Genomic DNA, 16,104 nt, shown 5'->3' with positions numbered 1-16,104 from the left:
CACATTGGAACAGCTCGTAAGAGTTGTACAGCATCATCTGAACAATGTGCACGGCCGGCGCTTTTGTACCATATCTTATTTTTCGTAGGGAAATTATCGCCAAGTGTTGCTCTTATTCACCCTAGCGATGCCCATTGTGACGAATATTGCTGCTTTTGGCTGGACCAAATCGACCAGCCAATAGCGGCAAACATGGACAGAGGGGGGCAACAAAACCCCTCTGGACCGCAAGGCAAAATTGGTGGCTGTCAGGAACAGCCGCCACCCTGCCCCGATCACCGTGTCTACAGACATGGTGACCGGTATTACTGACGTCATAAGTAAATTCGCTGCTATTGGCTGGTCTGAATTGATGAGCCAGTAGCAGCGATCATGTGGGGGGGACGTAACCCTTCTGGTCCATGGGGCAGGATGAATGGCTGTCAGGAACAGCCGCCATCTTGCCCCGATCACTGTGTCTGAACCGTGTTGGCAAGTCACTACCCGCCGCACCGTTCTATAACAATGCGCGTTGGGAATAGGCTATACAATCTTTATTTATTTTTTAAGCAATTTAGACACATAATGGCTTATTTTTTGCGAGATGAGATGCACTGTAAAAAAAACTTAATTTTAGTGGGTTTTTAGCTTATTGAAGCAATTTTATTAACTTTTTACGTGTGGAGGAAAATAAAATCATCAATTCTTATTTTGGATTTTTAGCATTTTTTTGGGGGGTGTTCACTGTAGCATAACAATAATATATTATCTTTATTCTACGGATCACTACGATTACGGTGATACCTCATTTATATAGTTTATTTCATATTTGTCCAATTTTATTGAAGGAAAACTAGAATAGAAAAAAATGCATTTGTTTTAGTATTTCCATTTTTATAGCAGCATAACTATAGTATTTTTTGGTTGACGGAGCTGGTTGTAAGCTTATTTTTTGCGTGACAAGTTGTTCTTTTCATTGGTATCATTTTGGTGCTTGTAACTTTTTCGGATAACTTTTTAGAACATTTTTTGTAAAGCAATTTGATAAAAAGTTTAAATTTTTGGCATGTTTTTGGGTTTTTTTTTTTTACCACGTTCACCGAGGGGGTCCAATTATGATTAGGATTTATTGTACAGATTGTTACGGACGCAGCGATACCAAATAAGTGGGGTTTGATTGTGATTTAGTGTTTTTTATACTTTATTACTTGTGTACAGGGAAATGTGGTGTTTGGGGGGACTTTCACTTTCTTTTATTATTTATTTTTATTTAAAAAAACCTTTATTTATTTATTTTTACTTTTTTTACAGTTACTGCCATCTAAGCTTGAACAAGTGATCTTCTGATCACTTGTTCAAGCTTTTTTACAGGTTACACAGTGCAATACAGATGTATTGCACTGTGTAATGTAAGACACTGAGCATGCTGCGCATGCCCAGTGTCTTACAGCCGGGTCCTGCCAGGAGGCAGGGACCCGGCACCGGGATGAAGATCTCGCAGCCCCGGGCACCGGCAGTCCCGGGGCTGCGATCGGAGCAGCGGACCCCCCCCGGTAAGCGCCGCGGGGGGGGTCCGATTCCCTCTTGTTAAACTTTAAATGCCTCTAACACGCCGCGGTCAGCGCGACCGCGGCGTGTTAGGGGTTAACACCCGCGATCGTAGAGATCTCCGATCGCGGGTGTTAGGGGCAGGTGTCGGCTATGATATATAGCTGACACCCGCAGCTTCTGGCCCCGGCTCCGTACTGCATTTTTGCGGGAACGCACCTCCCGCCATGCAGTACTATTACGTCAAATGTCGGGAAGGGGTTAAATTTCAGTATTTCCAATTCGAAACATAATATAGTGGGAAACAGACATATAAATACAGATGACTCAGATTTCCAGTATTACCTTGAGGATAAATACAATAGACTGTCATTATGTGATGCAATATAATGAGATTAGAAAAGCATTTATGTATCTTTGGCAGGGGAGGCAGGTTTTCCCTTGGTTGCTGATAATCAGGATAAAATGGATTGTAGACATAACAAAATGAAGTTCTGCAAAATGTTTTGGTTGTGTAGCTTCTGTATATTTCACACCATTACTAAACTTGGATAATGTTTACTTGGTTGGCATTTTCAGTCTTTATTAACCCCTTAAGGATGCAGCCAGTTTATTTTTTGGATTATGACTTGCGTCACTTTATATGGTTATAACATTTGAACACTGTTACTTATCAAAGCGATTCTGAGATTGTTTTTTTCCCCACATGTTGTACTTCATTTTAGTGGTAAATTTTGGCTGATAGGTTTTGCGTTTATTTACAAAAAAGAAAGAATGTAAAAAATTTTTTTAAAAAATTTGCCATTTTCGAAATTCAAACTCATTGCGTTTTTAAGGCAGATAGATTTACCACCTTAATAAGTCGATGAATAACATTTCCTATATGTCTACTTTACATTTTCATCATTTTTGAAATGTCTGAATAATTTATTTTGATGTCACGCGGCTTACAAATCAAATATCGATTCTCTGTATTTTCAGAATTGACTATTTTGGGGATAAATACTGTTTTGAATGAAATTTTACATATTTAACATCAAAACCCCCCTATATAATCAACCCATTTTCAAATTCTGCACCCCACAAACTATCAGAAACAGCTTTAACAAAGATTGTTAACCCCTTGAGATCTTCATAGTAATTGAATCAAAATGGAGGTGAAATTTAGAATGGTCAGATTTTATCAGTTAGACGTTCATTTAGGCCTAAAATTTAAACATTTCCAAAAGATAAAAAGAGAAAACCCACCTTATTATTTATTATGCAATTTCTCCCAAGTACAGAAACCCCCCACATGTGGCCGTTACTTGTTTTATGGGCACACAGTGAGACGCAGAAGGGAAGGAGGGACCTGCAGCTGCCAGGATTTTAGCTTGCTCATTGGCCCTTTTTGTAGGCTGTAAAATTTTAGCTTTTTTGTTATTGGGGCCATGTGATGGCATTTTTTTGCGGGATGAGATGCTTTTTCCAGTGTTAACATTTTGGGGTTGGTATCCCCTATTGTTGAAAATTTAGGAACAGGGCAGGAGTAGAAAAGCATCAATTCTGTACTAGATTTTTACTCTTTTTTTTTTGGTGTTCACCGTATAGCCCAATAATTATGTTATTTCTATTCTGTGGGTTGATATGATTACAGGGATACCATACTTGAATATTTTTTCTTACATTTTACTAAATATGCCAAATTAAACCCTAGTGTGGGAAAAAATCTATAATTTTTGCATCACCGCCTTCCAAGTGGCATAACATTTTAGCTTTTTTGGCTACAGAGCTGGTTGATGTCTTGTTTTTGCGGCATGTTGTACTTTGCAACAGTATTATTTGGCAGGTTTTTAACAGGTTTTTTTTAGCGGTGTTTATCGTGACAAATTAATAATTATTTACTATATATATATATATATATATATATATATATATATATATGTGGGGTTTGTGTTATGATTTAGACTATTTTTTGCGTTATATGTCTCCTTATATGTTATGAGGATTATGGGCATTTTTATTGATTTATTGCTGATTTTTATTGAAAAACATTTTTCCACTATGGGACATGAACAAGCAATCATCTGATTGCTTGTTCATGATTATACTCTGCAATACTGTTAGGGTATTAGGGTATTCGCAGGGTATTAGCAGTGTCAGCCTATGCACATGGGCTGACACTGTGCCTTTAAGATGACGTCAGAGACGCCATCTTTCAGGCAGTGCCAGTAGGCAGCTCTGGAGTCCTGATCGGACCCCAGGGCTATCATATCAACGATCATTGCCTCCCGAAAGATGGCGTTGGGGGGGGGGGGGGATCATGAGGGAAAGACCCCCCAAAGGCATGTTAAATGCCACGGTAGCGCTGACTGTGTCATTTAACGGGTTAAACATCCGCGATTGGAGCCCACTACGACCACGGGTGTTATACGGGGATGTCGGCTGCTAGGTACAGCCGGCACCATGTGTATCCTGATGCCGGTTTAGCTCTGATCCAGAGCTGAGTCTGGCATCAGCACTGTGGCGCCAAGTCACTGCGCTCAGAGATGGATATATCCGCCGCAGAGTGGGAAGGGGTTAAAGCCAACCTAAACTTTCAGGTGACTTTAGATAACATTTCAAGATAAGCTTCAATGTGTTTATAAAAGAGAAACACCGCACAGGATTTAACTTTCAGATTGTGTTGCACACCCTATGTTTAAGATGCACCTCAAAAAAAATGGTGAACTCTGTCGGAACTGAGTAGGCAAACAACAGATTTGTGATTTCTGTCGCACGATCTTAGTGAATCCCAGCTGCACCCAGCATTATACAAGGACAATGCACTTTCTGTGAAGTCCTGGGTAAGTAAATGTGACCCACTATTTCTGATTATTACATGTCCTGTATTTTGCATTTTTATTAGGCTCTCTGTTGTCTACGGACCCCAAATATCAGACTACATGCACTTGAATGTGCTTTTTGGACATGTGCTAGCTATTCCAACATCACCCTGCATGTCTTTCTATGGTCTCACACATATGGCCTAAGTTTATATTCAGGCCCAGGTCACAAATTATAGAGCCGGTCCTATTCCTGCCTGTGCTTGTGGCTCATGCAGTAATGTGACTTGAGCTCACCCACCAATGACACAGGCCATAAAAATAATCAAACAAGGGGGACACATGTAGCAGAATACTCTTGAATTAGCCAATGCTAAAGAATCTTACATGAATCATACATGAATTAATGCATTTTTTTAGTTTTATTTGGCAGGCACTGTTTCACATAGATAATAGTGACTTGTAGGCCTCATGGGCCCATTTCAAACACCAATGCCGCTGGAATTAAGCAAAAAGTGGAGGTACTAGCTAGAGGAAGCGTTATATGGGAGTGTATGGCTATAACTACTGTAGTGAGTGACACTTTCAATGAGTATAGGGAGGACATTTTTTGATAGATTTGGAAACTGTAATGACTGTTGATTATTATAAGTGCTTTATGCTTAAATGCCATTCTATTGATAGGAAGACATTTGGAACATTATGGAGGATTTTTATTGATGATGATTGCACTACACATGCTTTTGCAACTTAAAATAAGTGGAATTCTATTTTTTTTAATAAAAAACCTGTGACCCTAGTGAGAAGACAGAAGTAGGTTATTATCGCTTCTGCATTCTCCTTTCTTCTCTACATAGTGCAGAACAAGCCACAGACCCAATACAGCTCTGAACAGGACATGTGCTCCCACAGGGGCTCTTACAGATGCAAATTGTGTCTTTTATGGGGGGATATAAACGTAAAAACACACATATATTTCCTACAAAATGTGTAAAAAATTCCCCACCCACACAATGCCATGCATTTAACCAAAGCTATACATATTATATATTAAAATGATCATAGCATAATAGGGAATTCATATTTCTCTTTGTTAGTAAACATACTGATCACAGAATGCACTTGTAGGAAACTATAGGTATATAGCTGTCAGCTAAAGCATTTGACGTACTGTACAGATACCTGTTTGACCTTTGACCTGTTACATTCGTCATGTTCTATGCCACAATGTTATTCATTAAATTGATTCATTATTTATTCACTTTCATTAGTTAAAGTACATTTATTCATCACAATGTTATTAAACCACTGATTAATGATCCCCAAATCCAACAATCCTGACTATTTGCGCTAAATATTATTGCACGGCCCCTAGTCTTCTTTACGGGTTTCTTCATTTTCTCATGTGGCTATGTCTGTTCACATACTATGTATAAATTTGCCTTCCATTTAAAATAACAATGAAATGTAGTTGGTAAAATTGTAAAGACCTTTAGTAGCCTTGTTGAATGTATTACATTACTGTATATAAATTCACCATTCCAAACACATTGACTACTAACTAAACTACTACCATAAGGTTCCTTTGTACCTTATTTCTCCATAAATATGCTGTATTTTCACAAAATAAACCCTTCTAAGGTGGTTGCTTGAATTCATCTTTCCAAATGCAGTGAAAACAGAAAATGTATACTGTAAACAGAGAGCGCTCATTCAATGCAGTTTATTCTGGCTATTGACTTGTCACCATTTACATGTCAACATAAGGGGTGTGGTGTGTCTAGTGCACACAATCATGGTGCATACCAGTATAGGCAAGGAGAAGCTGTGCAAAGACTAGGAGTGCTCTTACAGTATTCAGTGTGCTGTAATAAATACTTTTCAGGCCATTCGCTTGGTCAGCAACTGCTAGCACACTGTACCTAACTATGAGAGAGATTATAGATACTATATAAAAGATAGATAGATAGATAGATAGATAGATAGATAGATAGATAGATAGATAGATAGATAGGAGATAGATAGATAGATATGTGATAGATAGACAGATAGATAGATAGATAGATAGATAGATAGATATGTGATAGATAGATAGATAGATAGATAGATAGATAGATATGAGATAGATACAGAAAATGTATTACAACAATACGTACGATTCACTGAACTCCTGATAAATGCAGACTACTACTTTCTATTTTTAAACCTCATCTGAAATATGTCTTACCAGTGGGGATGTCAGTGATCACATTTAATTCCTAGGGATAAATGTTCCAAAACACATTTGATGACAGTAATTGGCTGGACATCAGAAATCGCATTGATTGCAGGACCAGTAGCCCCCTCAGAAAGCAGCACATGGTTTGGCAGGGTGCGAGAGCATGCTGTGTTGTCAGTGGAAAGTATTTGCCAGCTTATTTACAGTATCAGGATCATATCCAAAATGCTTAAGGCTTCCCTATTTTAAAACCCCCTCATAAAGCTTACATTTCTTTTATTTAGCACTGCAATAACAATACTGTTAAGTGTTAGGAACAAGGGGCATTGCACCTTGTGTGCATTGAAGTGAATTGGTCTCCAATTCACTTAGCAGCTATGTAGCAGCTATGTTGTGTAGGGCTATGCCCACACATGTCACATAACCATTTGATTTTATTGTCCAGTTCCTCCTTCCAAGCCAAAACTTTATTTTACAGATATCCAAATTAGGCTGAAGTGCTTTGTAAATGTACCCCAGGGTCCCGACACCACATCTCACAGGCCCTAACTGGTTACATCTATTTCTATAGTGTGTACTTTGTTTTGCTTTTGTCATCAGGAGACCCATTTTCACACTGCCAAAGAGTTTTTGTATAAAAAAAATGATTTTACCGAAAAAACGTCAATACTTACAATTTTCTTGTTTCAGCTCTGCTTGGAGTTTGGCACCAATTGTAAATGCTGGGCACATCACTTCAGGCCATGAATTTTACAAATTATTGGAAGAAGATGCTCCAAAACCAAAGCTCATTGTCATGTTTCTCCAAGACACGGTAAGTGGGTGTAAATGGCAACAAACTTTTGCAGTAAAAATGGATTATATAAACTCTGTAACATGTATTATGAGTGAAAGGGACTGTTTTTTTGGTTGGTTGGTTGAGGAGTGAGAATACATAGAAGGGATGAGGTTTTTTACTTTCTTTGGCTTGTATCAACCTCTTCCCTTCCTTATCTGTTTTTCATCCTGATAATATTTCTGAATTCTGTAGACAAATAAGGAGATTACATATAAACTCTCTGGCAAAGACGGTGGGACAGTGAGTCACAGCTGCTAGGTCTCTACCTCCATTACACATGATCACTAGAAGCGGTATGTTAAGGAGGTCGCACTGGTTTCGGACGCCATCTTGACTACTGTCCGCCATCTTAGATACAGCGGCCACCTTGGGGGGGGGGTATGCTTCCCTTTTAGAAGCTATAGAGTTAAATGTTTTAATTCAGCTATTTTTCTCATTTAAACTGTTGTTTGCCTTTTCACAATATCCTTGGCATTTCTTACCGTCCTTCGGGCCTCTGTATTCTTGTTATTTATTTTGGTTATGAAGAAGCTTCTAGGAGCCATTGTGTAGATAAGCATGGCTGTAAACAAGGCCTAGTCATTTTTCCCAGAATGTGCTGGTACAAAAACATAATGGCCAATAGAATCTAAGTGTCTTATCTCCATTCATACAACACCCCAAATGCTGATCTCTATGTGTTAAAATATAGCTGTATCTGTTTGAAATAAACAGTTTGATTTGAGTGCATTGGAAGACCGACTGTGTTTTTCATTTACTCTGTCAGCTCGCTGCCGGCAGCTATCTCATCCTCCCTCAAAGGGTTAATTAGGACTCACCTTACAAAAGTCAAGAGGGCTGTTGGGGCCCTGCATAAAAATCCCTAACAATATTTGGCGTCCATCTGGGTGGGTTTGGGAGTAAGCAACAACAGCACCAAGACAGCCTCCGTGAAGTGTCCCCGCCGGCTTGGTGAACAGAACTGACCAGAGAGCTCTCAGGGTAAGAGATTAATTTTTGTTGTCTACCTTGATATGTCACTTCTGGTTCACTGGTTGGACGGACCGGGTAAGACTGTCTCTGTGTTATGTATTTGCCACTGTTGTTCACTGTAACCTAAGCTCAGAGTTTTTGGCAAAGAACCACTTTGTAAGGTGATGGACAGAGACTGAACAGAGACTGGACAGTGACGGATGGTCAGACAGTCTGTGGTGTTAGCTGAAGCAGTGAGACGGGAAGTAGTAACCCTTAGATGTCTGCAATGCTAGAGTGGGAGAGTGGGAGATATTCTGTTGTGATTATCATAGTGTCTAGTACTGTTTGACTGGTGCCAATAGGGTTGCCCATAGAGGTATAGAGCTCAATTTGTGCACGTGCAGCGGAGACCCGCTCTGATCAAGTGTGTGTTTAGCTTTCTTTTTTTTGGGAGTCTGAACAGCCTCGTGGGACTGTAAGAACTAGTAGTGACTTAGTAAAGAGTCGGTAAGAGAGTGGACTTGGTGTAGTCGGTGAAAGAGTAGTGACAGGTCAGAGTTGACTTGGTGTAGAGTCCTCTGTGGAAGTCTGGTATCTAGTTTCTTTGGGGTCAGTAAATCGAGGTGTTGGCATTCGCTGTGTCTGTGGGGACAAGTTTGGTTGTGTTGCAGTAGTAGGCATTTATGATGAGTTGTGAATTGGAATTGAGCCAAGTGCATTGCAGACAAAGAGATGTAGGTAGACAGAAGATTGGCATGATGTAAGTAGAAAGAAGGTTGTTGAGTTAAGTAGGACTGATGGAAAAGTGCAAGTTGACATGATCGGACATAAGGCTGGTAGTTTTGTGTTGAAATGAAAAGTAGTATTGAAGGTTTTGGGATGTATCAGATGATCTGATGATTGTACAAGTGGGAAAACTTGATTTGCAAACAGACACTTATAGCCTCTGACTGACGGACGGACCAGGACAGAGTGACAGGAATCCTTCAGAGTGCCCAATGAAGACAGAGACGGGCGATAAGGGACATTTCAAAGTTTTTGATGTGGAAAGAATTTGAGGAAAAGGAGATTTAATTATATTTTCCTTGGAGTGAAAAATGGCCCCTGTAATCCAGACTCCACCCCTGTATCTGGTGGTTAGAGAAGATGACACGCCCTACCATTCTTCAGTGGCGGCCATCTTAAGTCAGTTTATTTTTCAGTGGCGGCCATTTTAAGTTATATTCCCTTCAAGTCCCTGAAAGTTGATTGCTGTTGGCAACCATAAAAGCTGTTGTGGGGTTTTCTAGGATAACAGCTGACCATGCTTGGGGCGTCTGCTAGGGGTCTTGGAGTGTGGGAGGTTGTTTGAGTATTATTAAAATGTATTGATCCCGACAATTAGAGAAAAATTACTATGAAAAAGTGTTACAATGTCTCCGGTACCTGCTTTCTGGCATTAAAGGGGTTAACAAAAGGGTGGGGGCTGTTGGAGCTGCGTTTTGTTTTGTGAAGACATGTACATGGCCTTGACGCTGAAGTTCTCCAAAAATCTTGGGCTCTGTCTGAGCTGTGTTATCACTTTGTGTTCTGTTCTGACCTTGACGCTACAGTAAGCTGAAGTTGTTTACAGAAGGGGGCAGATCGCTGCGTTTAGACTTCTCCCTGACAATCTAAAAAAGACTTGAAGGAATTTATTTGGTTGTGGAACAGGGATACAGTATGATGTGATGTCCTCCTGTGTAACCCACGAACAGACTAAGCAGGAACAAGCCCCCAACTGTATTACAGAGCCTATGACTGACTTTTGTTCCTTTTTGATTAAAAACCATCTTAAGTGTACCTGGATTTTATTGAGACGTTGGAGTCTGGCCAGAACTTTATAGGTAGCACAGAACACTGGGCTGGAGATGTGGTGGAGGGACTCTGACATTGACGTTCAGAGGGAATAGAGGATGTTTCACAGACCACGCCAAAGTGAGATTGACAACATCTCCGGAAGTCTCAACCGACCAACCCAAGTGGGCGTTGCGGGGAGGAGACATTACTGTAGTGAGTGGCGGAGACGGCCCCGACAGGGCAGGACAAGGGGTGGTTACGGACAAGGATGTTAGCGAGAACAGTCCCCCTTCTGAACGGCCCCCCCAGACAGAGTTAGTGCCTTTCATTGTAGAACTCTCCCCTGCTAGTCCGATGATGATTTTAGCCCATTTCCGGTCCAAGACCTCTAAGCTGCCAATGAGTGTACTGAAGCCCAGTGGTCCCTAGCCCAAACTGGCAGCAGTCCCTGAGAGTGACATATTATTCACTGTTATTGAGTTGGCAAATGTTTTCCTCTCTGTGCCCCTACATGAAGATTGCCAGTACCTATTTGCCTTTACTAGTGTAGTATTCCAGTATACCTGATGTAGATTCCCACAAGGGGGGCTAAAACTCACCCAGCCAGTACCCCAAGGCCCTACAGGGAGTAGACTGGCAGACTAGCCCCTTACTGGATGTTCTCCTTCTCAGTATGCGGAGGACCTACTGTTTTTGTTTGCCAGGATGCATTTATTGACCTTATGTGTTTTCTGTTCCAGAAGGGTTGCAAAGTTTCCAGAGACAAACTCCGGTACTGCCAGGAGAAAGTGGTCTTGCTAGGCCACTGCTTCTCAGCCACAGGCATATACCTGACAGAGGGAAGAAAGCTGGCAGTCCAGAATGTGCCCCTGTTCTGAGGCCCTAAGCCTCTTCACATGATTCTAGGACTGGCCAGCTCCTGCAGGCCTGGGATAAGGTCTGCTGCCCCCAGCCTGATGTTGCCCCTTTCTGACTGCATTGCCTCTTCCCCATTTGCCCTTAGTCAGGAGGCAATTGATGCATTCCATAGCCTTAAGCTGGTAAATCCTGTCTGCCCCGGCCCTAGGCACATCCTATTGAACCAGACCTTTTATTTTATTTTGCACGGAGTATCTAGGAGACAGGTGTCTTAGCCCAGGAACGTGGTGGCCTCCCCAGTGACTGTTAAGGAGGTCGCACTGGTTTCGGACGCCATCTTGACTACTGTCCGCCATCTTAGATACAGCGGCCACCTTGGGGGGGGGGGGGGGTATGCGATGTGATAAATCTTCCAAAATGTAGGACATGTCTTATATTTTGCGTCACAGCCACCTGACTCACTGTGTGCTCACTGCATTGAGACAAGGAATAATAGAGGTCTACGGGGGCATGATCTGCCTGAAAATCATCCGACAAGATCAGATTCTAATGCTTTGATATGTTTTTCCTTACATACACAACAGAATACATACAATGGGGGATACAAGCCAGCACTACAATACACTTAGATACACGAAAGCATCTTAAACAAATGTTATCAATCAAACAAATAGTAAAATCACATATTGCTGGAAGCCAGAACAAGGCCTCTTTCATACTTGCGTTGCAGATCATGTCAGAGTCTGATCAGGGTTTGGTCAGGGTTTGGGTCAGAGTGTAAGGCCCTTTCACACTTGCTTTATTCACGCGCGTGTTCTGCGAGTGCTTTTGAGACGCAGAACTTGCATTACACTCAAGCCCATTGTAGTCAATGGGCTTCTTCAGACTTGCATTCTTTTTCATGCACACACCTACAATTTTTAATGCACGTTTAAATCTCAGTATGCGCTACTTTTGAGCACTCTGAGACACATGCAAGTTCAATGCCATTGCAATGCATTTTTCACGCATGAATTGCCATAGAAAAGATAGAGCTTAGTCCTGAGTCCATATCACACGCGTTATCTGCGCGTGAAAACCCCATTGAAAATGCATTGAAAACGCATGTGAAAAACTGAGACACTAAACAAACTGACTGAAAACTGATTGAACTCTGATGCAAAATGTCAGTTTTTCACTGACCAAACCCTGAACACACCCTGATCAGACTCTGACGTGATCTGCAAAGGTGCCTAATGCAAGTTCTGCTCATCAAAAGCATGCGCAGAACACGGGCATGAAAAACGCAGTGTGAAAGAGGCCTACGGAGGGCACAGATGGTTGTGTGGACTCTAGGAGAGACATAGTGGGCCCAGAGTGTTCCCAATGTTTTCTGTGAGATACCTGATTCTGTTTGGTAGTGTGAAAGGTTAGATAAGGTTAACAATTGTATCCCTATCCAGGTACACTACTGTCCATCTACTCCATTTGCTGAAAAACTTTTCAATACGTTGCAGTTGAAAAAGATGTTTCAGTTGGTCACTTATGAATTGGGAGGACACTGTATTATATTTCCATTAACACAAACTGGACTACTGAGATATAAAACATGTGTTACATTGCACCACATTTCAATATTTGGTTAATGATAAATCTGGTGTATAATTAGACATGTCTGTCTATATTTAAATTACCTGTTATTTGATTAATTTTTGGGAGATCTAAAGTCCACCACTTTTGAATCAAGCCACTATGCCCCATTTGTCCAAGGACTTGAAAAAAAATCTCTAAGCATGTCTAATAACTCCATAGATGTGTTTTGCAGCATGTGAGCTAGCATTTTAATTGTAGATTACAAAATTTGCCCCGATGTATCAGTTTTTATGGGATAAGTACTTTTGGTTTTTATAACTTTATTGATTTTCTTCGATTTTCAGCTGAGCATTGATGACTTTACATACTATAGCACAGTGTATGGAAATGAAAACCCACTACAAAATGTTCAGGTAAGTCTTTATATGTATATGTCTCTCTTATACTTTAGTGTAACAATTTCCTTCCAATTTATGGTAAGGGTTGTCAAATGATTTGCAGCCATCTATATTTCCTTGCATTTTATAGATGTAAATTGTATGTAGTAAAGCAGAAGGTCGAAAACATGTCAAAAAAACAAAAAAATCAGTTCTATATAAGTTTTATGTAAGCTAAACATAAATTTTACTTTTTACCCTTATGCTTTATCAAAAAAGCCTGTTATCTTTTAAAGGGAACCTGTCACCAGAGACACATTTTAGCTTCACCAATCCCCCACAGACAAGGAATAGCATATCCCCAAACTGTTTTTGTAAAAATTCTGTCATATGTGGATCAAATGATAATTTATATTAAACTTTACCTGGCTCCCTGCCAGCTGTGTCCTCTGTGCCCCCTGGGCGTGTTCATCACAGAACCAAACCGCCTGCCCCTCCTGCGTAAAATGTTTCTTCACATTGAAAAAAACCTGTTTTTCAAAGTGATGGTAGAGTAGCATATTACACAGGAGACGGGGCACGCAGTTCTGTGATGAACACGCCCAGGGGACACAGAGGTAAAGTTTAATATGAGTTATTATTCGATCAACAACTGACAGAATTTTGTCAAAAACAGCTTGTCCAGTTTTTTATAGACTATATACTTATATATGAGCCGCACTTACAGACAACAGCTGCCTTGAACTGTGCAAAGGTCTGCCACCTGCTGGTCATTCATCCTTATATCAGGTGCGCCTCATAATCCGGTGCGCCTTATATATGAACCTAGACGTTTTAGCAGGCATTTATTGATGGTGCGCCTTATAATCCGGTGCGCCTTATAGTCTGAAATATAGGGTAGATTTGCTATTAATTGCCAGTGGGCGCATTAGGGAGGCTGAAAAAGGGTCTCTAGTGACAACCCTTTTAGATTTACTTACCTGGTCCATTTGCGATCCAGCGGCGCGTTCTCTGCGGTGGATTTGGGTCTTCTGGCGATTCACTAAGGCAGTTCCGCCGCTGTCCACAAGGTGTAGCTGCTCCGCTGAGGTCCGCCGAGGTCTGCCGGAGTTCATTTTTTAATGCGGCGGTTTCTCCAAATCCATCGGGTTTTCATTCGACCACGCCCCCGATTTATGTCTCGTGCATGCCGAATCCGATCCCGTGCGCCAAAAACCCGGGGCAATTCAGGAAAAATCGGCGCAAATCGGAAATATTCGGGTAACACGTCTGAAAAACGCAAATCGGGCACTTAGTAAATGACCCCACCTATATTGAGCTATGCTGGTCTTACTTATAACTCTTACTACAATTTACACACAATACTACTCCTCAGTAACTTTTTATTTGTTGCTGCTTCATTATTTCACCCCCCCCCCCCCCATCAACTACGCTTAACTATACGAATATAGATTTGTATGTGCCAGTATTACAGAAATGAGCACATATGTAGTTGTGGTTACTAATTAATTGATTACTAGCATACACAGTAGGTGTTTTACTCTGATGTGAAAATATATTTGCTAGATTTATAATCAGTCTCCTTTTGTCAAGGGACGTGTCTCTGTTTGCAATCCCAGCTATTTGTAACCTGTTAGATGAAGAGTTTTAGTGCAGAGAGACTGACTAATCCGCAGCCAAGTCTCATTTGTCCTTTTATGTGCACTAAGGTACACTATTATATCAGATCATATAGTCCTAACAGTCAGTAAACCTTGCTTTTTGACTGGGCTTTATCAATATAACTTGATTATTGGGTTACTCCATTTAATTTTGTGTTGCTAATTGATTATAAAGATCATGAGATTAAATGAGGAATTATTCTGTGCTTATAATTCTATTTTATGTCACCAGTGTGTACTGTATGTGCCATGCATAATTTATACCGCTTGCACTTTACAGCTTCTATGTCTGACAGCTGACCTTTATATAAATTTATTTGCAATGTATAAATACCGGACCCTGGAACAATACTTTTTTTGCGTATGATGTGCTACATAAATCTCTCAGTGCTGATACATGTGGTTTCAGCAGTGAAATCATACATTTGCTGGAGCTGTGATATACTCTTTAGTGGACATTTATCAGTAAGGAGCCATACTGCCAAAGTTTATAGACTGATCATAGAGGCTTAGCCTGCTTAGCTGGCATTTCAGATGTTACGGTTTCCAGTTAATTTTTCCCAAACCCGGGGAGACTGGAGAGGGTTTGCGCCAAAATATTTTGACTTTTTAAAAAGTCGCACATCATGAACTTAATATTGCAATGTCTTACATTAGCCAGCACATTAGTAACTTTGACTTTGTAAGGGTTTTTGTGTAAGTGAAATACTAGTTTAAATGTGACAAAAAAAGTTACTAAAATCAAAATGCAACAATTTTGCGACAAACTCAAGCAAAATACCTGGATAAATGTTGTCCTTTGTATCTATTTTAGCACATCTTGGATACATCACCATCTTCCTTAATTCTGCCTTCGGTAGACAAGAAGACAGTTGACAACTTACCAAACTATCTGAAAAAACAAGATGACTGGAATATTGTTGATGTTGACCATTTAAATGTATCCTCGTTGGAAATGAATAAGGATAAACCAAACCTGATTATAATAAGACTCCAGTCTATACCAAGGTACAGTAATCATATGTATATAAATTGAATATTGCTGACATCTTTGTCTGTGCAAATGAAGACAGAAGAAAGTTATTGCTCATTTGCTTATTGATCAGAATATTCTGATCCTAAACAAGTTCTCCATACCTGGTATTTAAATTAGTTAATGTTTATGTACAGTAATCAGGAATGGACATACTTAGAAATGCTTATTTAGCGGAAATGGTGTGTGTGTACCATTGTAGCCCTTCCTTCAATGTCACAGACATATTGATCAGCTGAAGTGTTGTAGTCTGAAAAGATCATCAAATAAAACAGAGGATTAATGAATGATGGATGAATGGATATTTTACAAAGGAATTATTGTTAGAGAATAACTCCTCTAACATTGTTAGAGAAATATCTCTATCTCTGATGTGATGTGTGTCCAAATTGTTGTATAGTACAAGCTGCTCGGTGAATCAGTCACACCCTCACATGTGTTTGA

At 40.3% G+C, this 16,104-nt stretch overlaps 1 protein-coding gene across 1 annotated transcript in view; it reads left to right on the top strand.

The window, feature by feature from the left end:
* LOC140129064 (V-type proton ATPase subunit S1-like) overlaps positions 1–16,104 on the top strand; it is a 61,802-nt gene that overhangs the window by 17,684 nt on the left and 28,014 nt on the right. The window contains exons 2-4 of the mRNA XM_072150691.1: positions 7,240–7,363; positions 12,934–13,002; positions 15,442–15,635. Coding sequence (XP_072006792.1) covers positions 7,240–7,363; positions 12,934–13,002; positions 15,442–15,635 — 387 coding nt within the window. The remainder of the gene's footprint in view (positions 1–7,239; positions 7,364–12,933; positions 13,003–15,441; positions 15,636–16,104) is intronic.

Source organism: Engystomops pustulosus, chromosome 4, assembly GCF_040894005.1.
Source record: "Engystomops pustulosus chromosome 4, aEngPut4.maternal, whole genome shotgun sequence".
In the NCBI taxonomy this organism is placed as follows: Eukaryota; Metazoa; Chordata; class Amphibia; order Anura; family Leptodactylidae; genus Engystomops; species Engystomops pustulosus.
The sequence above is the reverse complement of the archived record's forward strand: the minus strand, read 5'-3'. Positions and strand labels throughout refer to the sequence as shown.